The 25,696-nt window shown below is 39.3% G+C and overlaps 1 protein-coding gene across 10 annotated transcripts in view; it reads left to right on the top strand.

Annotated features, from left to right (window-relative positions):
* TRDN (triadin) overlaps positions 1 to 25,696 on the top strand; it is a 276,609-nt gene that overhangs the window by 55,538 nt on the left and 195,375 nt on the right. For 8 of the 10 annotated variants that reach the window (XR_009762235.1, XM_061623739.1, XM_061623741.1 and 5 more), the window contains exons 4-7: positions 2,602 to 2,631; positions 5,732 to 5,761; positions 21,997 to 22,053; positions 23,363 to 23,422. Coding sequence is in view for 9 of the 10 variants with exons in the window: in XM_061623739.1 (XP_061479723.1) it covers positions 2,602 to 2,631; positions 5,732 to 5,761; positions 21,997 to 22,053; positions 23,363 to 23,422 (177 nt within the window). In the remaining variant the exon portion in view is untranslated. The remainder of the gene's footprint in view (positions 1 to 2,601; positions 2,632 to 5,731; positions 5,762 to 21,996; positions 22,054 to 23,362; positions 23,423 to 25,696) is intronic. The other 2 variants (XM_061623734.1, XM_061623737.1) reach the window with 2 other exon arrangements.

Raw genomic sequence — 25,696 nt, 5'->3', positions numbered from 1 at the left:
TTTAAAAAAATGCCTACAAGGTGCTGGCCTTGGCTGCTGCACATCTAAGTAGCCTAAAACAACATTAAAAATAAACAAACACATACAGACGGAGTAGAATAATTATTTTTATTCATAAGATAGCAATGGTGGTCTCTCCGCTGGTAAGGGTGGTAGGGAGGGAGACTGAGGCCATTACTCAGATCTTTGCACGTCAAACCAAGTGCAACCCCACCCTCCACTCAGCTAGCAAGCATAATCTCTCTCACTTAACCACCTCCCAGACCCTGCCCCGCCACCAACTAAGGGCCACTCACTCAAGCAAACATTTCCCCCCGAGATGCAAACAGTTAAAATACTGCAAATGCAGCACAGTAGCCAGAGAGGGTGATGGAGGCCACTTTGTGTGTGCCAAGTGCAAACACAGTATTCACACACACACACACACACACACACACACACGTCATATTTCACTTCCATAGTTCTTTATCTCCATTCTGCTGCTGCCTCCTTCTCCTCCTTTATCCATGTTCTTTACCTCCAGCTCCTTTTCCCCTCCACTCCATTCTTCACTACCACTATCTGTTTTTTAAATAATTGTTTTCTCCATTCCACCCCGTCTCACTTTCCCCTCCTCACTCGTTGCCTCCTCCCCATCCACAGAGCATGAGGAAAGAGCGATGCTGCACAGAAGCCCAGTTTGAGGCACATGATTTTCATCCAGAAATCAGAGGAGCAGAAGACTTCCCCTGCTTCCCCCCAAGTAATGCCCAAAAGTAATGCTGGAAGCGTTACAATTACTCCACAAAAGTAGTAAAATTACTCCTAGTTCTATTACAATAAAAATGTAAAGGAATTACCCACGTGTTACTCAAAAAAGTAATGAATTACAAGTAATTCATTACTTGTAACTAGTTACTTCCAAGCTCTGGCTAGTCCTTGCGCACCCCTTCTGGAACTCTCTAACACATAACTTTTTATTTCTTTTTAAAATCATCACATCATTTCACAGACACCTGCAATGCAGGTAAGCATAGACTGCAACTTAGACAAAATAATCAAAAACCTCTTTTAGGCTTGTGTTTCTGTTTTTTCAAGATTATAATTAAAATGCATCACCCAACTGCAGTTAGCTGTGACAGTCTATGTTAATGAAACATCAAACGATAATCAATTTTGTAGTGGGTAGGTAATTGTATCACAATAGATGCAAGATGATGTAAATGATGTCTGCTCTTCTATATTTTGTTTTTGTTTGCTGCCCTGAGCTCCTACTGGGAGGAAGGTGGGATATAAATCTAATTAATTAACTAATTAACTGATTGATTGATAAATAAGCAAGCATATTCTATGTAATATACACAACAGTGAAATCTTTACTTTGTATTCATTATTGCTTTGTAGCTTTAGAGTGCAGTCTTCTTAACAAATATAATTAAAACCCAGCTGGAATAAAAAAATGGGTCCATCCAAATACATTTGTCAATTTGAAGTAGTACCTAATTTCTACCACTGTGGGGCTCTTAGAGTAGTATTGCATGTGAATACTAATCAGAAGGTCTTTATAACACTGAGCCCTATTCTGTGGTACAGAGTCTTGTGACAGATCTTTTACTTCTGCCACCAAACTAGAGGAGGTCAAATGCAATAACCTAGTCTAGTTATTTGCAAACTAGAAATATAATTTTGGATTTTTTTAATTTAGAAGGATAAGTAATTATATAAGTAGTAATTATTCTGGGGCTCTAGTTTTCTACTTGAGAACACGACAATATCTCAGAAATTCCTTCTAAGAAAAAGTACACTACATAGAGGCCATAGAATAAATTTAAAGGTTCAACATAATTGCCAAGGAAAATGCAAACTTTATAGAAAGCATTTGTTCTCAAAACCAAGACAGAAAAGGATAACAACACTGGGGCTATTTTACACTTTTGCAAATTTCTCATTAAGTACCTACAACTAGAAACGCAAGATAATGATATTAACATTATCAAGTCCAGACCTTGAAAGAGATCCTATGACAAGAGTAGCCATGGAAGGCAATTTTATTACATTCTTAAAAAGATATGAGCTTCACTCCATTTGGATTATTTTTATTCTAGCTAAAGCAGACAGAGTTATGTGATGACACATTGCAGTTTCCCATTTCATGTTATCAAGGGATAACTGTAGTTGTCCACTTCAGGATCCAAAGTATGGGGCCCTTCATCCAACTTCAGTCTTTCACACTACCTGGGTGCAGTTTGGAAGACTTTTGGGGAGTGGTACCTGACTGAGCACATGGAGTGCGATTGGAACAGGACCTTGTGGAAGACAGCCCCAGTGTATGTGATTGAGCGTGCATGTATAGGGGGCTTTTTGTTTCTTGACCAACATGGATGGTCACATCAAGCCTTTCTCTCTATGTCAGCCAAAACAGCTACAAGCTCCCTGATCTACCCATGAAAAAGAAGCATCAAAACCTAAAACTCTCAAAATATAGAGCACTTTTTTAATTGTCAAGCTCATAATGCTTGAGTGCATTTAAACATGAAAATAACCCAGCATTGGAGAGGGGGATATTGCTACTATATTATTATGCAGCTATTCATCTGATTATTATTTTCTTTCTTGGTTTAGGTGAAGTGGAGCCTTCCTTGAAAATAAAAGGTTGGTTTTGCTCATCTTTATAAAAGGTCGCAAGCTTTGTTTGATTAAATGGGTATTAGGCAAGAACAATGCAGCCGTATGCAACTAGTGCTTTTGCTAATTATAGACATCTTTCTACTAACTGTAGACAGAAATTGTTTGTACAGCATGTAGAATAGTTGTTTCCTGTGCACAGTATCACTGAGTATCAAGTTGGACTGCTGAATGATGATGAGCGTGAAAGGCATGCTGTTTAAAGGAGACCATGCAAGCACACAAGCCACTTAACTCACAAAGGTATGCAACTACAGTTCACTTTCATAGTGTATTATACAATGTTATCCTGGGATAACAACCCCTGAATGAAACTGGATTCCTTATTTTCTGGCAGAGTTCCCATGTCTTTAACAGCCTGAGATTTAGAAATTCAACCGCTGACATTCTTTTTCCTCATCACTGCTATGTGCTATGTGCCCTCAAGTCGATTACGACTTATTCCTGGCTCATGTCTTTTTTTGCTTGTAATTTTTATAAGGAAGAACTTCCTAGATTCCTTGGTCCTATTATGGAAAATTTTCCTGGTAGGTCTTCGGACTGGTATTTGAAACATCTTTTGGCTGATACCAACAAGGTGACCACAAAGCTAGTAGCTAAGTTCCTTTTTTCAGTTCAAAGAATACGTAAGATGGTCCTCTTTTTTAAACTGTAAAGTCCCATTTTAAAGTCATATTTATATTTATATTTTATTGTATATTTTAAATTTTATAGACGGTTTTCTTTTATCTGATGATTTGCCTTATTGGGTCTGTGACCACACAATAAATTGAATTAAATTGAGACTTATGACCCTATGAATCAGTGACCTCCAATAGCATTTGTTATAAACCACCCTGTTCAGATCTTGTAAGAGCCTCACTATATCAAGAAAAAGCATCTTGACCTCTGCCTATTTTCTGGCTGTTATGTGCAATAAGCCTTAAGAAATAAAAAAGGAGGGATGGCTCCCCTACTTCCCACAAAGAAATACCGTGACTGACAAGCAAATGAATGTGGCTGAAATACTCTGGAACTCATGGCTCAAATAGACAGGAACTGCTATCGCCAGAGAGCACAGGGATAACTACACTGAAATAAAATAAGTACCACCACCCACATCTTGATTTGGGAAAGCCTGCCCTTAGAGGCTCCAGATCAGTATCTCATCACATTAATCAAACAGCCTCACGCTGGGGCCAACAGCCGCTCTTGTAGCCTTGGTCTTCATCCTGCATGGTGTTGAAGAGGAACATTTTAATGGTATGATCTTAGCACAAAAATGTCCCTGTGGCTGCCTTTCAAATCTTATACCTGGTCTTGGGTAGGGATGGAAAGGAAAAATTGTAAATTATATAAACATATTATGGCCTTTATGTTTTAGGAGCATTTCTTTTTAATTGGCAGGATCCTAAAGTGAGATAAAGAAGTGCTTTCCTTATATGTATTCACACTGTTTATTTTACTCTGTGGAAGATTAAAAATCTATGTTTACATAATTTATAATTGTATGTTGTTCCTTAACCCTGTTGTTTTCAAGTTGTATTTGGTTAAGGGTAGTGAAACCTTTTTCCTTTGAAGGAAACATAGTTGCCACAATCAAAAAAGGACAGGCCTTCTATTCCTCTCATTGTAATACAGAAGGCAGATAAGTAGCAGCAAGTATATATTATTGTATTTTTGAATTTTGAATTTCTATTTTAACCACTGTGAATCCCTTTGAGAGCTTTTTAGCTGAATGGCAGCACAGAAATAAAACAATGGGATAGATGCAGAACTCTGCCCATGAATGAGATGCTCTGCTGGAAGAAGAGGAGGATGCAATTTTCATTGCTTCCCCCTTTCCCCTGCAGCCCACTGTATCCTCCAGGGTTGGGGCACCCTCCAGAACATGCATGGGGGTGCTATTGCTATTGTTTTGTTGTTGTTTTTATTATGCTTTATAGTATATTTGGTTTTTTAATATTGTGTAAGTCGCTTGGGGGTCTTTGGGTGTCAAGCAACAAATAAATCTAAATAATAATAATAGTAATAATAATAAATGTTAACAATGTTAATTGTGTTAGTAATAATAGTGTTAATAATGTTAACAACAACAACAACACTGGGAGCCTCTGCAGATCTCAATCCCTTTTATGAGTGGAAGGATCCTATAACATTACATATAACATAGCAAGTGTAGCTTCTCCTACAGAGCTATGAAAGGAAAATATCTGCTTCCTGAAGATCTTCCTTCTACATAACTATTTAAGGCACAAGAGAGGAATACTGTAATATGTTGAATCTGTTGAGCTAAGAGGAAGTGCGAATGAGTTAGGAACAATCCACCAACAGTGAGACTTCTATTTCATAAATTTTGATTTAATGTATGTATGTGGCGGCGGGAGGAGTATAGTACAGCTAAGGTGACTCAGCTCCTACCATTATGAAAGTTTCAGATATGATTACAAAAGAATTCAACCCATCCTGATTGCTGCATTTCTTCTAGATGGCATGTAGAGCTAAGATTGATGCATCTGGGTTTTATCTACTGCAAGGGGCTATGGTGAACCTGTGGCCCTCCAGATGTTCCTGGAATACAATTTCCATCTTCCTTGATGGGCCATGCCAACAACATCTGGAAGGACCACGTTCCCCATCCCTGTTTTATTGCCTGGCCAATTCCCAATCTATTTTTGTATCTTTTTCTGTTCCTAGCTATCCGATCCTATCTCACTATGTAAGAGAGGCAATGCTCAATGATAAAAAGAAAGCATTGACAATTAGTACCCTAACCCTATTTAAGAACATTAAGAAGACCTCTGCTAGATCAGACCAAAGACTTATCTAGTCCAGCATCCATTTCTCACAGTGGCCAACCAAGTGCCAATGGAAAGCAATAGCAATCTCCCACATGATTCCCAGCATACTATCTCTGATACTGAACATAGTCATTGATACACTTATCCTCTATTGATATAGAAGTGGGCCCACTGATTTGGACAGAACTTCTTTTACATGAGTAGTTTTGGATTGGACCAGAGAAAAACAGTATATACACCTAAACTGAAAATTCACCTCACCCTATGTATTTCTCTTCTTTTGTTAGAAGGAATCCAACCACCAGTCAAAAGGAAAGGTAAGCAAATTTCAGAACTAGTTTAGTTTCATCTTCTGTCATAGCGTTTCAGATGTCAACATGAAAGAGGATCCATTTTCCAGCCTTATCCCTGCTGAACAGCTTCACTGCCATGTGCAAAAGAGGTATCTTAAGAAAGATGATATAAGAGAGAACAGAGAGAACTCTCTTTTGAGATTTTGCTTGAGAGAGACCCCCCTTTTTAAATTCTCTAGCCTGCCAAGAATACCAGGAACAGAGGAAAGGGCAGTTGAAATGTCACCAACTAGGATACTGGTTTTTGCATGACCACAAATTCTAAGCAGCAATTGCTAAATTGGCCTATGCTGCAAATTTCAAAATAGCTAAAGCCAACTTTGTTTGGCCTATCAGTCGGCTTTAAAAAGCCTAGGACACCTGCCAGAAGAAAAAAGAAAAAAGTAACAAGCTATAGGACATAGAGGACAAGAAAAAGAAAGAGGACAAGGGCAAAGCTAGTTTTGCTGCCCCTCATCCAGCGACAATTCATTTCTGTGCTCATGTTTGAATATACACTGATGGCTAACATCAAAAGGAAAGGCTACAGCTGGAAGAGGTGGGAAAAGGCAGGGGACTGAGCTAATGGGGCACATGAGACAGAGGATGGGGAGGCAATGGGAGAAGGAGAGGGGGGAACAAGGGTAATAAAAGTGAGCCAAAACCAGCTGGAAAAAGATGTTGGGGTTGGCACTCACCCCCACACTCTGTTGTATAGCCAGATTTTCCTACACATTCCCATCACTTGGTGGGTGTGTCACTAGTTACAAAGTAATCTTTAGGAGATAAATGAAGTTAGAAAGAACTAGTAAAATAAACTAGCAAACTAGTAAAAACTTATGCAGACTTTATCTGAGTACTATTATTTATTTATTATTTTATTTATATCCCGCCCTTTCTCCCGGTAGAAACCCAGGGCAGCAAACAAAAGCACTAAAAACACTTTAAAACATCATAAAAACAGACTCAAAATATATTAAAACACAACCATTAAAAACATATTAAAACAAAACACCTTTAAACACATTTTTAAAAAAGCTTTAAAAACATTTTAAAAGGTTTAAAAATATATCAAAAAGCAATTCCAACACAGATGCAGACTGGGATAAGGTCTACTTAAAAGCTTTACTACTGAAAAGCTTGTTACAATCACAAATCTGTTGTAATTTCTTTTAAATATTGCAGCATTCTAATATCTATTGTATTGGAATAACAATCAACCTGCCTAACTTCCTAGGGAGTAACTCTGTGGGAAGTTCTGTGGGAATTACTTCTGAGTAAACATGCATGGAATTGTGCTATAAATAAGGAGATGCTATTTAGACCTTGACACTATTGTCCAAATGTAAAAAATAAATATTGACCAAAGACCTTTTAAAAAATTAAGTGCTATGGATTCATGCAATCCATTATCCATTGGAATCCATTACACCATTGCCATTACTCTTAGAAATCATGAAGATGTAAGGGAATGAAGTATTACTGTCAGTTTCACCTAGTGCTAAGGTATAGCCCCCCCCACACACAACTAATTAATACATGGTGAAACATCCAAAAAATAAATGAGTGTCAATTTTGGGGTTAGAGAAAATTTTCAAGGTGAATCTGGAGGTTCCTGCTTGAGCAAAATATCTGAGGAATTCTTTAAAAAAAAAGAACTTCAAGAAGACTAGCAAACTTTCCCACTGGATGTTCAGCATTTCCCCATTCTCCATTTCTAGTAAAACAAGAGACATAGGCAAAGGCCTGAAAAAGCTCCTGTCTTTTGCAACATGAGTAACAAATGCAATTCCTTATGACCAATTCCTAGCTTTTGCTTATTTTCTGAGTAAAGAACAACACTGGTGCTTCAGTATTTTGTAAACTGCATAATTTGGAGATCTGTCTCTATGTTTGTTCATGTGTGTGTGAATGTGCAATTTGTGCTGAAGCCTGCAATGTGTGCTGGAATTTAGAACAAGGTGGTGAGCGAAGAGAGCAGCCAGGGGGTTGTAGGGTATTTGGATAAACATTGCCTGTTAACCTCTTGAGAACCTATATTAGCTCTACTGCTTAGAGATGGGTTGGGAAACCTCCAGCAGGCCTAGGGGACAAATGTGGTCCTCCAGGTCTCTCCATCTGACACTTGGGACTCTGCTCAGGCCATGCCCGTCACTAGGCTTGCTCTGTAGTCTCCTCTGGTGATTTTACCTGGCTAGAATGTGTCCTGTGATGATACCTCTTACATGTCAGATGGAGGATGGACAGTGCTGTGTGTCTGACCACACCCACTTTTGCCACACTCACCAGTTATGCCACCTTCAGAACACTGTTGATTAGAAATGTGGCCCTTGGGTGCCCCATTCCTGGCTTAAAGTTATACCTGTGACCTTTTGCTCAGTGAAAAAGTCTCTCTCTCTCCCCTCTCTTTCTCTCTTTCTCTCTCTCTCTCTCTCTCTGTGTGTGTGTGTGTGTGTGTAAAGCAGGAGATACTAAGTAAAATTAGTATGTCATTAATATTACTGAGAATGCTTTGCTTTCATAACAAAACGTAACAGTGAACTATGAATGCTTTCACACTGCACTTTATTCCATTATTCTGGTGATTTCTTAACTGGTAATTTGCACATTATATTTGATCTTTCACACAACGTACAAGCTAGTTCTGGAATTCTAATGAATATAGTGCAAATTTAGCACAAATTTTCATGATAAATAATACCAGAAATAATCCGTTTAGAAGCTTGGGAACCCAAAAAATCACAGGAGTCTTTTGCTAGCTGCAGCCACTCATGCGACAGGCATCCCAGCATGGAGTGCATTTCCACCCTTTAGATGCACTTTTTTTTTTTTGCCTGATGAAAATGGTACTAGTATTCCGGCATAGACACAGGTAGCAGCAGCATTTCCCATGCACTCCCCTGTGTCTATACAACTAATATATATGTCAGATGCTAAAAGAAGAAGGGTTGCATGATGCCGGGAGGAAATCTTACACCTCCTACACAGTGGGGAACTATAGTGCACATGTGCATAACAGTGAAGGCCTAAAACAAGGCATTGTTCATTGTAGCCGGGTGAAAAACATTTGCGCGAAATACCAGTATATCAGCTTTAAAAGCTACTGTTCTTTAACGCAACAGGTACTTCAGTGTGAAAGGGATTTTTTAGAAATCAGGACAGAAGTGCTACCATTTTAATCCATTAAACTAACGCAATAAGCTCCATGTCTGCAAGCAGCCTACCTCTGCATTTTACTCTCAATGCATCACACACCTGTAGATGTTAGCACCTTGCTGACATTGTCCTGTCCCCTCCCTGTCCTACTTAAAATTGAAAACTCTTCTTCTTTCACTACAACAATCTCTAAATAATATTTCAGAGTGACAGTAGCTCAGTTTCATTTTGATAATGTTTATGTTTATGGAAATAGTTTAACCAACCAAAAACACAAGAACCAACCCTTATCTAAATCCAAAATCCCTCTTTCAAGCTGCAGAGGCACTTAAAATACAAGCACTAGACTAGCACAACTCTTTCCTGAAACCTGTGGGCTTTATAGAGTTTGCCAGTGTGGCTGATGTTGGCACCATTTGGGTAATTAGTTATTCCATTCACTTGTCTCTAAAGAATATCCCAATTTGCATATTTAGTGCTTTCAGAGTTTAACTGATTTTCTCTTTATTTCTCCATATGGCAATGTGCTCCTTTTTGTATGTGAATTGATTATTTTACTGTGGACTGCAGTGGAGGCTTGCTGGCTCTTAACTACTACTCACTGGAAGGCATTTTGTGAATCTTTGTGCAAAGTGCATTATGTTAAAACATACACAAGTTTATGCTGGAAAATTCCAGAATGACATAACTATTTTTCCCAGCCTGTGTGTGTGTATGCTTCCTGGCATCAGCAGCCAAATTTTAGTTAACCAAAAATCACAAAATTAATGTATTTCATAAATGTATCCAACTTGGATCACCACTGTAGCAGAATATCTAGAATAAAGACATTCTCATGTTCAATCAAAGTAAACAATATGGTTAATTAAAACAGTAAGCATAACTAAGATTCCCATTATCTTTTTGCACCCTAGGCAAGTGCATGGTAACATGCTAAGATTATGTTATGCAGATTAATTTAGATGGAAATTGAAGGATGATACAGGGAAAAGAGATGTGGCCACAGGTATGAGGAAAAAGGGGAAGCAGAAGAACAAAACGCTCCTAGACAGAATTGGCTCGGTGGAAAGTGCTGGATGTGAGGAAAGCAAACATAAGTGGATTTTAGTTTTCAAACTGTTTCCAGGAGGAGGAGGAGGAGGAGGAGGTGGTGGTGGTGGTTTTTAAAACACATAATAAGGAAAGATTAGGTATGGGAGGCTGGAAATGGGCTAAATAGAAAATATTTATATATTCTTCATGGTATCCATATTCTGAAGAAGTCCACATTTTGGAATCTATGGTTAGACAGGCATGAATCTCATGAAGGGTGCAAACAGAAGTAGGGATGGAAAGATCTGTCAGTTTCGGTTCTTACAATTATTCCTTCTGAGAGATGGACATCAATTTTGGTTTTCTCATTTTCTCATTTTTCCAGTCTTAAATTCAGATCTTCACACCTTTGTACAGCGATTTGTGATTTTTTGTTTAAATCCTCATAAAAATTCTTCAGCGTTTTAGTGTGAATTTCTTGTAATAAACATTTTTGTAGGCAGTTTTGACTAATGTACACATTGTTGCAAGCCATTTCTTGTCATGTAATGCATTTTTTTGTGTTATTTTCACTCATATATTAATTTTTATGCATACTTTCCCCTGAAATAGGCATGTTTGTAAACATTGTTAGGTTGGCGAACTGCATCACAAAATTCAGATAAGTGTGAATTTCAAACAATGGCTGTGTTTCAGTTCTCATATTGTTTTGGAAAGTGCAAATTTGATAGATTCAGCTTGAAATGTGAACTGAATCGAATTTCTCACCCATCCCTAATCAGAAGCACATTTATTGGGAAGGAACAGGGAAGTAAGCCCCATTGACTTCTCAGTCAACTTGTTTAGGATGGCACCAGGAGTAGCTTTTATTAATGTCTGACAGTGTGGACATTAAATAAGGGAAGTGTGCCCCTGACAGCCTTTTGCCATAGATATCTGCTCTGCAAACATCTTAGTACAGTACATCTCATTCATTTCTGCTTGACGCTGTATGTTGCTTGAATGATTGGGGGTGATCTAGAATTAAAGAGTTGGAGGGACCTCAAAGGTCAACATGTTCAATCTCCTGCCTACACAGGAAATCCAGTACTACAACACCCCTGAAAGCCTGTCCTTAAAATCTCTAATGCAGCAGGTCTATCATCTTCTGAAGTAGTGTTGAACAGCTCACTACATCAGGAAATTCTTTGTAATGTTTAGTCTAAATCACTTGCCTTGTAAATTGAGCCCATCTGGGATAATAGAAAACATTTGGGAGACTGCTGCGGGAGTAGAGGTTATACTGCTTGAAATTATGTGTATTCTTGGGACTCAGCCCCATCTGAACTGTACATTTAAAGCTCTGTTATAGCACTTTAGACATTGTACCTCTCCTCCCAAAAAACCCTGCAACGATAGCATGTTAAGGGTGCTGAAAGTTGCCAGGGACTCCTTTTACCCCTCAAAGTTACAGTTCCCAGAGCTGTGTAACAACAAATCCCTCTTCCCAGGGAACTGTGGGAATTATAGTTCTGTGAAGGGAATAGGGGTCTTCTGACAATTCTCAGCACCTTTAACAAACTACAATTCTCAGGATTCTTTGTGGGAAGCCATGACTGTTTAAAATCTTATAACACTGCTAAGCACTGCTGTTTAAATGTATAGTGCAGTTGGAGTCTCACCAGTGATCAGCGTGGAGGGATGGTGATGCTTACCTGACCTCCCAACACCAGCTTCTCTGTGATTGCCCGGGGAGACGAGGTGGCAGGGAGGTTGGCATGGTGCAAATGCACCAGAGGAGCCAATCTGGTGCTCCTGTTGGTTACTACACCAGTACTGCTGGTGAGACTAACTGCCATTATAAACCACTATTGTCAGTTCTAGTTGAAACAATTGTTTCATGCCACCTCACGGCAAGACCACCCCTGAAATGAACCCTCCCAAGCTCATGGGATTTGCAGGGGACTCCAGCAAATATTTGTAAGACCTGGACCACGTCATACTTTGTGTACTCGTCAACATTTATGGGGTCAGTTGTCCTGTGGTGTTTCATCTCTCTCCCACCTTTTCAATTTTTTTAAAAAAATATGTTTAACTTATTAAACTGTCAGGGCTCCAATTTACCCCTATTGAAATAAATATTGAAATAAATGGGGAAGCAAAACTACCAAACAGCTGAGTTGTTTGTTCCATTCTGTCCCCAGAAACATCTGAGGATAGGAAAAATAACTTAGCATTTTATCTATCATAAATCCCATTTATATCACTTTGAGAGCACTGGAGCACATTTTTCCCCTACTTATTTTTTAATCTATACATTCAAGTGTATAGATAAATATTACAAAATTCCAGTTTTACCCTATGGGGTAAACCAAGTTGCCCCAAGTTGGCTTTATCTTTTTGACACAGAAGTTAAACCACTCAGAGTGCAAACTTGCACCACTATTTTCTTATTTGTAATGTTAGCCGAGGAAACAGCAAACTATAATAAGCTGTTGAGGTACCTTACTACTACATTGGACCCCTTCCATTAGGTACTATGATCCTCATATTTCACACCCAGGCGCTTTAGGTTTCTGTTTTGTTTTCTCTCCTGTTTTCTCCTCAAGAGCTTCCTGATAGCCCAGTGAAGATTGCCTAATTGGTGGATTTTCCCCAGTCACATGTAACAGGTTTGTTTGTCCCTAACCAAACAGATGCTCAGTTCTACAACGCCAGAGACTCACAGTTGCTCAGCGGACTCTGCTCTCTGTGTGTGTTTTTGTTTGTTTTTGGAGCTGAACTACGGCAACAAATCTGTTTTCTTTAGAGAAACTCTGAAAACATCTGATGGAAGGCAACTCAGAAATTGAGTTAATGGGATGCAGTGATGAGGACAGTGAGTAGAGGAACCCAAGACCCTTCCGCTCTTGGTACAGAAAGAGACAGTAACCAACTTGAGAGTTATCAAGTTTTTGTTTTAGACTACATTTTGCATGAGATACCAATTAAAAAATATTATGTTAAACTAGAGTTATTTTGAAATAAATCATATATTTATTTCCAGCTAAGATTTTTAAAGTGGTCCATTGAACCCCAGCAGCAAACTGATACTGTCAAAAACAAATGATGTAATAGGGTTAGGCATATATAGATGTCATCCATCAGTGGGCTTGGTGGATTCAATCTATTCACAATGACTTCTAGACACAGGTTTTGTACTGAAGTTTTTTAAGGATTACCATCCTTTATTCAGCCACTGCTCCCTAGGTAACATTGTACATTACAATTTTTTAAAAAATCCACCCTTTCTCAGAAATATTTTTGAATGCACCATAGACCTCACTTTGACTTATTGTATTACTTATTGTTGAAAAAACATAGCAGATATGATCCAAATGCATATATAGGCATAGGCAGAGAAAAGCATATGAGCAGCTTCATGTTGGTTTGCAGCTGTGAAGGTTTAAAAATGGCTTGTGTCTTTGGCAATGGGGGTGAAAATTAAGCTCTGACTGCACACACAGCCCTCTCCTCCCCACACACCTTTGAGTCAGGTAATGGACTGGATGAGGGCCAAGAAACAAAAACTCATTCCAACTAAGACAAGTATGCTGTTGGTAGGTAGTTCATCTGACCATAGAGATAAAGTTCATCCAACTTCTAGATGGGGTTGCACTCCACCACAGAATTAGTTTTGCAGTCTGGAGGTAATGATAGATCAAGTAGTGTCACTAGAGACCTATGGCATCCATCATGGGAAGCAGCTCCTTTTACTAGTTCCAGCTGGTGCATACACTGCAATCCCTTCTAGACAGAGGTAGCCAGGCCACAGTTATCTATGTTCTCTAGACAGGATGATCTATTTATTTCTAAATAAATCATTGCAGTGCTTTTTATGTGGGACTGCCTTTGAAGATTTCAGTTAGTACAAAAGCGGCTGCTGAGTTACTAACTGGGACTGGTTATAAAGAGCATATCTCACCAATTCTTAAGCAGATACTCTTATAGGTCTATTTTCAGGCACAATTCAAAGTCCTGGTTGTTACCTATAAAGCTCTAAATAGCTTGGAGTTTGACTACCTAAAGAACCTCCTCCTACCTTGCTTTCTCCCAGTTAGTTTTTAGAAACTAACAGTTGTAAAGATCTTTGATTAAGCCAATGTTCATAATATGGTGAATTGGGCCTCTTTAGGATGTGTGCATGCTTGTGCTCAGGTTGTGGAAGGTTTTCATCTGTTTTATTATCTGTATTTGTTATTTGATATTTTTAAACTGTTTTATAAGTAGCTGTAGGGTGATCTGATGATGACTACAGTAATAATAATAATATCACATGAGCCAGCCTAAACGTTATGGTTTGTAAGCAATGTAGTGCTATGTTCAGTCTCATCAGCACAAGGATTTATGCTGCTCCAACGGAACTCTCCCGCCCACCTGCATGCCCCTTAATCTGTTATATGGGTTCCCCCAACCCTCCAGAGTAGTTTTGGGGAGGGCGCAGTCTGCATGTGCAGGGGAAGGAGAGGGACCATTGCACATGGAAATCCTTTCAGAGAGGGCAAATGAAGAACAGTATAATAATAATATTTTCCCTGATGTATTGTCCTGATGCATCTCATGGCCTGCCAAGACTGAAAAGGCAGTAGATCTTGGGATGTGGGGTCTTCCCAATGGCTACTGCTCTTACTGCAGGGTGCATCAAGATAATGGAAAGGAATGGAGAAGGAAAGGAACAAATCTTCCCATTCTTTGCTCACTGCTGTGCAGCAGAAAGAATGAGGAAGTCCTTGGGGGACTGAGGTTCTGACAGGGAGGGGAGAGAAATCAGGAACACTTCTCCAGCCCAGAGAAAAGTTTAGGATGGGTCTCTTAGAAGGAGCCCTTTTAAGAGAACCCTAGAACTTTGATGCTTAGTCAGGTTCAGACAAACTTTGCTGGCTTCACCAGCTATGTAACATAACAACATCTAAACATTTAATTAGCTGGAAATATAACAGCTGGAAAAGGACTTGTGTCACTGTTCATATGCTGGTATAAAAGTTGTATCATAATCCAAAGCACTGGTGGCTGTGAACAAACTACATTAGAGATACTGTAAGTATTCCAATGCAGCCAGCATAATCCCCCCCTCTCTCCGTGTGTGATAAAGAAATGATACCCTACATGCAACACCTGGGAATGCTCATATGGTGTCCTTTGTTGGGTTGAGGCCACATTAAACTCATTTAGCAGATTGTTGGCATTGGCAACTGATACTGCTGGAAACTGGTTATGGGTTATCCAGTTCAACTCCAGTTGAAAGTTAAAGAACCATAAGAAGGAAGAGCAGGGCCTTGAAGTTGCTCATCAGCAGTTAGCACCTAGATAGCAGACTCAGCAGGCACACTGTCCTGTTCTATTAGACTGAGACTCACAGGGGAAGCCCAGTAGTGTCCACCCAGAGTTTAAGGCACACAGAGCAGCTGCAGGACCTTGGACAGTTCACAGGATCCTATTGTGGTAGCTTTGTGAGCTGTTGTCTCTGCAAGTGCCTAGCTCCAGCTGAAGCCTATGGTGATGATTATGATTATTATATTGCTTCTCTCACCAGGTGACCCAAAGTGATTTACATAACCAATTAAAATAATAGAATCCATAAAATCTAAAAAACCCACTGACAATTAAAACCAAATTAAAACTAACACAATCAGTACAAATAAAGGGCAGGTATACTAGTCCCAGCATACTAAAAGAGGTCATCCAGGGCCAAAGGCCTGGGTGTAGAGGAAGGTCTTTGCCTGGTATCTAAAGTTGAATAAAGTTTGTGCCGGGTGTGTCTCCCTGGGAAGAGAATTCCACAGCCAGGGGGCCACCAATGACAAGGCCCTTTCTCATGTTGCCACCCTCCGAACTTTCCATGGATGGGCACACAAAGAAGGGCCTTTGATGATGATTGTAGGGTTTGGGTTAGTTCATATGGGGAGAGGTGATCCTTGAGGTATCGAGGTCCTGAGCAGGATATATGCTGATGGGACTTTAGTACAGTAGACGCTGCCTCCCTAGAGCAGCAGCTGGCTGTTAAAGGGACTTTGTCTTATTCTACAGTCTTTAGTTCCTTCTGATCTAGATGGACAAGGGTAATGTGGGACACTTCTCTGGAGAGTGGCAAGACTGAATATGGTCGTAGCAGTTGTTCTTGCAAGAACAGAGTCAGCCTCTGAGTCTGTCCTTCAGTACATGGTCTCTGGGTCATGAATCATGACACACATAGGTCACCTGGTCATAGTCTTCATTGCTATAGTGAGATATATAATTTTTCTATTAAAATTGTAGTATTGTTTTCTAAACTTGTATTTATATAATTATATAAATTAGCATATATACATTTTATAGCAATCTGTGGACCTCTTTTTTGGTGATGTATTCCTGGCTGCTCTACTGATGAATGGGCAGTGCTACTAAAGATGTTTGGTGGTGTGATCCTGCAGTAGGGTGCAGTGTGAGCAGCTGCCTGCTAAACATGAGTATATCAGATGCCTCAAGCAAACTCACAAGAAGGTCTCACAAGTGAACTGGACTGGGGGCTTTGTGCACATATTGAGGATCCCTAGTGAGGCACATGATGAAAGATTGTTCCACTTATTTGAAAGGGACTTTGTCATTGCCTGCAGAAAGACAAGGGTTTTCCCTCCACGTGTATTGTAAGAAGCTATAATAGTTGTTGTTTTGCCAACTACATATAATGGAAAGTGATCTCAAAAGTACTTTCATGCAGTGCTCCCATTTTTACCTTATTGCCAAACAAAGAAATAATCTAAAGTAATATCTCTCAAATCAAAACACCTGCTGCTGTGGAGAAGAAGGGATATGTTTGACTTGCTGGCACTAATATTTTCATTACTGAGGGCTTCAGCAGAGCTACACCCCAGTGGGAAAATCGCTTAAAATTCTCAGCAGTAAAACCTTAATCCATGCTAAATCAGTATTACTCTCTTCCTGCAAACAAAATAGACCTGCATTTGAATGCATCATAAAATCAGTCCATTTCAACTATCTTCTTGGTAAACACAGAACTGCTGGTTTTCTAAGACCTGAAAGTGGTTGTTTGCTTCTCAGTGGATCTAAGTAACTCATTCGGAGAGGGGAGGATGTAGAACTGGTTTCAGGACTGCTGCATAAATATTTTAGAACAGTGAAGATTCTCAGCCATAGTATTTGTTTTTGCTTAGTATGGCACACAAAGCAAACAGCTTGACATTAACACCATACCCCCAGCACTGCAGTAAAATGCATCTAGTAATCACAAGCTCCAGTCATCTGTATGTGGTTCCACTATGTAAGTGGGACCTTATGCAAAGCCAAATGGCCTGACAGTGAATATAATCAATCAATCAATGAAACAAACTATTGATCATATTGACTCAAATGAAGGATTGCACTCTGGATTTGCTGCATATCAGGTGACCTTACCTTTATCTAATAAGAGTTTGATTTCATTTGCCTGCCAATAACTTATTTGCTCTTCTGCTTCTTTTTAACTTCCTATAATGAAATCACATCCTGTGTTTCTACAGGAAATTGGGTCATTCCAGTATTCAGATTGTTTGTTATGGTTCAAGATGGTGTCTTAGTGAAATAAAAGGCACTTGTATGAAGGTTTAATAAATGCAGATCAACCTATTATATACCAGGTTGGATGGGCTTCTTTAGTACAGCTATAAATACAGGTTTTAACAATACTAATCTCTCCATCTTCCAAAGATGTCTTTGCATCTTCCAAATAATAATAATAGAATAACCCCCTTCACATATGCATACCCTATTTCTGTTTCTTGAAGATCTGTCCCACCAACACCATTGTTCCACATGTTATTTCTCAGCCTTATCCTTAATTTGTCTTCACCTTATAAGCACATGCTTACCCATCCTCTACATATTATGTGCTTTTCATGTGCCCAGACAACATATGTGTTCACATGCCATCTGTCTCCTTGTGTTTGCCTGCTCTAAATCCAGAAGGTGCACTGACTGATTGATGATCATTTTTTTCAGATGTGTTCATGCACTAGCCCTTTCTTAAGTACACCTGAAAATACTGAAAAGCCTAAACTGGAAAACCAAGGAGACAAGAGTAGTGATGCCAACAAATGAGAGTCAAGAAAGGAAGCAAAATGTCAACAGGGTCTTGGATGTCAAGAGGCAAAAATCTGTCTTCTTGTTTTCTAATTAGAATGACTGGCATATATCAATCTGGGTCAGTTAGTGTCCTGAATTGACAAGAGAGAGGACTTCAAAGCAGCAAGCATGCACAGAGATAAAGCCTTGTTAATCTGTGGTTAAACCTACAAAAGGATCTTGCTAATTAGATTGCTGAAGATGTTATTTCCCACTCACTATGCGCAGCACTTTTGTAGTTAGGGGAGGAGAACAATGGTTAGCTGAAAGTGATTCCCATCAGGGCTTGCTAAAGTACTTCTATAATATGGGCTTCTTTCTTTCTTCCTTTCTTCCTTCCTTGTCATGATATATTCACTCTGCATGAAAGTATCAAGACAGAGATACAGCTATAGGATTTTCCTCCATGCTTAAGTATGAGATTTAAAATTAAATTGGTCATGTGACATTAATGCAGGTACTGGTCAAAGTGAGGTTATGTTTCATCATCTGAAACCAAACTCGAATCTTTCAAGTTTTAGTATAGCAAAAACCAGAAAAATCCAAGCATTGTTTGTACTTTTGAGAACATACAGAGCTGGACTGTTTTGCTCCTCCCTACTTGCACTGAGGAGAATCAAACCATTGATTGTATCCAACTCTGGCCATGTATAAGCAGAATGGACTTCCTCTTATGCAATAGAACTTCATCTTCCTTCCCTTCCACCTATAGCCCTCATGTGCCCTCACAAGCTGCTCTGGGGGCTTGGGCAACACTCTGGAGTAGATTTGGGGACACATGCAGGCTACACCATAGAGAAGAGGAAGGTTTAGTCCTGTTGTACAAGTAGAAGTTCACTCACACAATTCTGGATCCCGCCTCATGTTAATGTTACCTCTGAACCAGAGATCATGTTTTGGTTTGGTCCAACAAACCATAAGAAAGGAAGAAAGGAAGAAAGGAAGAAAGGAAGAAAGAAAGAAAGAAAGACAGACAGACAGACAGACAGACAGACAGACAGACCTTGGCTATATAAGCTCCATCTATGCTATAAATTTAAAGCAGCATTATACTACTTTAAATAGTCATGGCTTCCCACAAAGTATCCTGGGAACTGTAGTTTACGAGTGCTGAGAGGTGTGAAGCAATCCCTATTTATCTCACAGAGATACATAATCCCTCTTCCCAGGGTACTCCAGAAATGCTAAACCAGGGTGTGTTTCCTTTCAGTGCTAGCCATAAGACGGAGTGGGACCAATTTGTTCATGTGAGGGTGAGATGAATGCTTAACTTTGGCTGAATCATACTCTTTATGTGATTACTATATATGAAACATAAAATTTCAGTAAAAGTTTTTTTATACATCCAATCTTACACTCAATACATCCAGTCTTATACTCACCAGTATTGCTGTTGTGGTATAAGCCTAGACAATAATACAGAGAGAATAGTCAGTCTGAATAAGTACTACCCTATATGCATGGAAAGCATTTTCATAATCTGTGCCATAGCTTGGGAATTCCAAATCTGGCAGCACAAGAATCATATATCTTCAGTATTTTAAAATTGTATTTGAACAGCTTATTAGCTTTTCATCTTAAAGCATATAAAATAATTATTTGATGACAGGTGATGTGTATCTGAATATCATCAGAAAATTTGATATCCACAATTGAGGAAATAAAATCCTAAACTGTTGTAAAACCAGCAATCTAGAAAGCTGTGGATTCTCTCTCTCCCCCCTCCTCCATTTACTTGATAGCTAATGAAAACTTAGCAATGAAATACTTTAAAAAATACATACCCTATCACAATAATTTAATAAACTGTGCTATCTTATGGAGAATCTGATGGTTGCCTTGGTGACAGAGATCATTGTTGCTGCTGCTGGATTCTGTCAGTTTTCTAAATGTGAATTCATAATATTTAGGATTTATTAACAATGTGCCTCTCTGATGGAGATAAATTGCATCCTTTCAACTGGCCATGTAAGTCTTCTATGAGAATACAACTGCTTTGACAACTCAGCAAAAAGATATGATGTGATTAGCAGAAAATTAAAGCTATTTGTCATAGAGAATAAGGCAGATGCTGGGGGGCAGGGGAACCTGAAAGGAAGTTTGGACGAATGTGATTTCTTCTTACCTCTCTCAAATGTTACAAGTTCTTTAGCAATGCTATTTTTCCACCATAAAGTTGACCCCACTGAGTAGCAGTCAGTAGGTACCCAAATGTGGTGGTAGGCTTAAATCAGTGCCCTTCCCCCCAAACACCTGGGTTCTTAGGAGTGGGGTCACAGTTTGTCTCTTCTCCAGCACAGTTTGCCAATTGCAACCTGTGTATGTGGTCCCATAAAACTCAGTGAGAGTCACAAGGGAGTCTGTTCTATCATAATAGCCATGGATATTAAATCGGTAGAAAAGACAATAATGCTGGGGAAAACAGCAGGGAGTAGAAAAAGAGGAAGACCAAACAAAAGATGGATTGATTCCATAAAGGAAGCCACAGACCTGAACTTACATGATCTGAACAGGGTGGTTCACGACAGATGCTGTTGGAGGTTGCTGATTCCTAGGGCCGCTATAAGTCGTAATCAACTTGAAGGCACATAACGCACAGGGAGATAGAAAGAGGCTGCAGCTTGAAAAATGTCAGATGGGGAGCAAAAAGCAACTAACTGCTGAAGACGCTTGAGGCAAGAGGTCTTCAGCTGCGCTATCACACAAATTTGTCTTTGCACCATTTCGCAGATTAAAAGAAGCGATAAAGCAGTTCTTGTATAATAATTTTTTTACTTAACGTATTAAATACTCAAAGTATTTATAGATTATTTGTAACATTTTTAAACTGCATGTACAATGTAGAGCAGAGTTAAGCAAAATTGTAATCAAATTTGGAGTACCTCTTCAGGCAAAACTGAGGAACTTTGAGAGAAGCCAAAGAAGTGTCAGTAACGTCAGAGAAATTGCCCAGGTCGACTCCATTGAAAGTAGAAAGGAAGGTGGAAGGCATACAATGACGTGTAGAAAAAAGGAGGGGTGCGAACCCTGAATGCCAAAGGAGGGAGTATCAATATGTTTATTGTATATTTTCTTAGAAGAAGTAGCTTATAATATAAAATGCCCAACGCGTTTCAGCCCATCAAGGGCTTTCATCAGGGGATGATAGTTGCTAAAAAATTCTAGAGAATTTACTTGATTGCTCCAGTATAGTAATTTCGCATCTGTATATAGAGCTTTTAGCAACTATCATCCCCTGATGAAAGCCCTTGATGGGCTGAAACGCGTTGGGCATTTTATATTATAAGCTACTTCTTCTAAGAAAATATACAATAAACATATTGATACTCCCTCCTTTGGCATTCAGGGTTCGCACCCCTCCTTTTTTCTACACGACTCCATTGAAAGCAAATTCTGAAGTGCATTTGGAGGGTTTTTTCTTGGATGAAACATCCGAAGATTTTTTTCTTTCGGTAGGAACTGCTCTCACAGTGGGGTGGAGCTGCAGCAATAGCTTCCCAGCAGCGTCATTGCTGCCGCTTACTGTGTGGAGGGGATGTAAGGTCACATCAAGGTCTGGAATATGTGGGTGCACCAGTGGGAGCTCTGGATTGGCTCTGCAGTGTGTCTGTATAGCGTGTACCTTGCCACTGTCTTGCCCAACCCTTTACCGGTAAGTGGCAGTGAAGCTGCTGCTGGGAGGCTATTGCTGCAGCTCCACGCTGCCAGGTGAGGCACCACACATTTTTTAATGGAATGCATTTTGGATTTTGAAAACAGCAACAGTATCAAGAACTATTATGTATAGGCTAATTCAGGATTTCAAATATTCCATTTGCACACTAGTCAACACTGATGTGCTTACAGTATGTTTTCTCTGCCGCTTTTCTGTGACCACAGTACCTCTTCCAATAACTAACTGGTGGTTTTGCTTCCAGAAATTCAGATAGAGAAGCCTGAAAAACAAGAGAAAATTGGAAAGCCACCCCCCAAGGGTAATTATTTCCATTTCATTTATTATGGATACGCTCTGTATGTGTAAGAATGATCAGAGCTGATTTCTTTTCTTTTTTAAAAAAAACACTATGAAAAAAATCTAAAAATCTGATCTTTCATTGAATAATCTTACCTATCAGTCAGTCAGTGTAGCACACAACAAGTAAGAAAGCAAGCACTAGGATTGGCTGTACTAGATCGCTGTAATTCAGTCACAGGGGACAATTACATGTTGGGGTGGGTTCTCTCAGATGCTGCTTCAGCATGACCTTCATTCATTTTCACTGGAAAATATTGCAGGGCAGCATACAGATATAGCCATTCATCCATTCCTCAAAAGATATAGGTTAGAAACACACTCATAGTTCTGCTGGTTCCAGTGCATCTCCACCTCTCTCTTCTGAAAATGGAGGCACAGAACACTGGTCAAACCCTACCCCTTTTTCCTGTAAAACCTGGTGGGAACAGCCTGAGTGCTTTTTTTAATAATAAAAAATTCAGCTTCAAAGAATTTTTGCAGCTGATGGCAGATCAACCTCTTCCCCCTTCAGGTGTGGCTAATGGAAATGCTTTGCTCTGGTGACAAGTGTGTTTGCAGCCATAGAATAGAATCAATTATAAAGGAGGCCACGATGAGACCTTATCTAACCTTGTTTCTAGTCTCACCATCAAATCTCATAAAGCCCTAATCTCTTATTGTATGAGCTGTCCTAGTTTCCAGTCTATTTTCAAGTGCAATCCAAGGTCCTGGCTATTACCTATAAAGGCCTAAACAGGGTTTAGTTTCAAGTAACCAACCTAACTGAAGAGCCATTTCCTCTTCTGTCAATCTGCCCATCCTTGGAACCCTTCTTGTGTGTGCAACCTGAGGCAAGGTTAGTAGGAAAATACAGAAGGGCTTTTTCTATGCTGGTGCTCCATGTGTGGAGCTACTGTATCTGCCTCAAGAAGTTATTAGGGTAGATTCCTCTTTATTTGTATTTTGTCTGCAATTGAAAACATTCCCTTTTCAATTAGCTTTTGATTTCTGTTTCTGCTTAATGTATTGATTGTGGCACTGCTCTTCTGTGTTTTGCTTTTTGCTGCCATTTTGATAATTTGTATTTTAATGATTGGATCATTGTTTCTTTCATATTTGTAAACCACTTTGAGCGACTCCTTTGTGGAGGGAGAAAGTGGGTTATAATTTTTTTTCAAAAGTAATAACAACAATTTAAAATATTCAATGCACTGGCTAGATAATATTGTTGTGTTTGCAATGTACTTTATCCATTGCTTTCCAATAACTAACTGGTGTTTTGCCTCCAGAAATCCAGATAGACAAGTCAGAAAAACATGAGAAAATTGAAAAAAAGCCACCACTCAAAGGTGATTATTTCTAGATATGTTTTTCTGAATATATTCTGTATATAAGAATGTGCGGAAATGCTCAGAAACCTTTGAAAACACAAATATCTGGTCTTGGATTGAATAGCCTTACTTGACAGTCAAAAGATCATCTCCTACAGTGGTAAGCAAACAACAGTTAGGTCACAAAGGTAGCCAACACAGTGCCTTCCAGATGCTACTGGATTCCAATTCTCATCAGCCCCAGGCAGCATGGCCAATGGTCAAAGAAGATGGAATGGATGTCCAGCAACATCTGGGTACCATTGAATTAGGAAATGAAAATGTTAGAATTGGCTCAGAGAAGCTGCTAGATCTGTTTCATTCAAGTGTAATGCAGACTGTTGTGTAATGAATAGCGGCCATCAGACACTGCTTTAGCACACTCTCCCATTTATCTTAATTGGGCAAGATCGCACATCAGCATCACACAGCATCACATCAGCATCACAAGGCGGAAGTAACCATTACCATGCATTAATGAAACTAATAAATTTCAGTCCTTTTTCCCCCAAACAGATGGTAGTCTTAATCTCCTCACTGAAGTTTTTGCTGGAGAACACAAGGCAACAGTATGAATCATACTAATGCTATCTTTCCTAATAGCATTAATAAAAATGGAATAAAACCTGGAGAGTACCATTTTAGCCTGCAATGCATGCCCTTTTTAGTCTGCCTTAAATTAGGGGTGGCACAAAATGACAAGAAGCTTTTCCCCCCCTGTTCATCCACCTCAAGATTTGCTGCCTGGATTCACCTTTTTCTCTTCCAACTCATGGGACTATAGAATCACAGCTAAGAAAAATAGCTATTGCAATGAAAATGTTTTTGCTACTCATTGGGGGGGGGCATTCCCTCTGGGTTTTACCCATACTCTATCCTTGCCACCCAGTGCCTATTTGCTCCATTAGCTGAACAGAAATCCTTGCAAGAAGAAGAAGAAGAAGAAGAAGAAGAAGAAGAAGAAGAAGAGTATTTAGCCCTTGTAGAACCAGAAATATGAGGCAAAATGTGTAGATGCTATTCTTTACTGTAGACACTTGTGTTCATAAGGCTGGCTGCCTTGAAGGACATTTCAAAATACCTTGCCTCTTTGACTCTCCTGTGCATACAGAAGCGGCCGCAGTGGGAACATTTTAATAACATATTGACTCTGAAGTAAAAACTTGCCATGGGCATAAATAAATAACTATCAGGCTTGCATAAAATCAGCCACGTAGCAAACCAAAACAGAAATATTTACTGCTATACAGCAGACCTCATACACCAATTACAAAAGCATTTATTTTTCACTTATGCTTTCAAGTAACATTTACACAGAGTTTGCCATTAAAAGTGCTTGTGTTTGTATGAACTAGAGGAAAAAGAACATGCAGCATAGATGTTTCCTTGGTGCAACTAATCAGAGGGGTAAATAGAGTGCAGTGTGTATAAGTGCAGAATGTATTGGCATTCTGAAGACATATCTTTTTTCTTCCACCATGTATAGAAAAAGGGATTGTTCCAATTAGTATGTGAGCCCTGCCTGTTGAGTCTTGACAACATCGTCACAGCATAATATGCTAATCTCAGATTGTAGGACAACAGTGATCACCCTCTTCCTCATTAGAACATGGAAAGGGCTGTGGCTTAAGGCTATACGCTTATCTAGGAGTGGCAGGGGTTGCCAGAACAAACTTCAAATTCTAGGGATGATTAAACATTTTGACATCTCTTAGACTGCTAACACTGTATCTTTTCTGTAGCAAGGCCATGAAAGTATGTCAGGGTTTAAATATGTCTTTTAGGATAAATTAAATCAGTGATTCTTCACCTTTAATCCACCACCACCCATGAAATATGCAGCATTATCACTGAATGTCCCTGAAGCCACAAGTAAAATATGAGGGTGTAAAAGCAACCCTTTAGAACCCAGCACAGGCAGTAGGTAAATAGTACTGGATGTGAGATAGGAAAGGAGGAGTGCTGTGGTTGTGTTCAAGCTGGAAGGGTGCAACCTGAGGAAGAGGTTCAGGCAGGGGCATGAAGGAGAGCATGTCAGGAAGTGAAGCTGGATTAGTGGCGATCTAATTGCTCTAAGGTAATGGAGTGGAGAGATGGCAGAGGAAGAAAAAGATGCCACAGGAGATGGTGAGATTTGGAATGTCATACAAACAACAAAGAAAGATTCTCAAAACATGTCACCCAATTTTTATTTTACCCGTTTGGCACTTTTTTGATGACCTCTTTTTATTTATTTATTTATTTAATTAATTA

Source organism: Rhineura floridana, chromosome 4, assembly GCF_030035675.1.
Source record: "Rhineura floridana isolate rRhiFlo1 chromosome 4, rRhiFlo1.hap2, whole genome shotgun sequence".
Lineage (NCBI taxonomy): Eukaryota > Metazoa > Chordata > Lepidosauria > Squamata > Rhineuridae > Rhineura > Rhineura floridana.
This window is presented reverse-complemented; position numbering and strand designations above follow the sequence as displayed.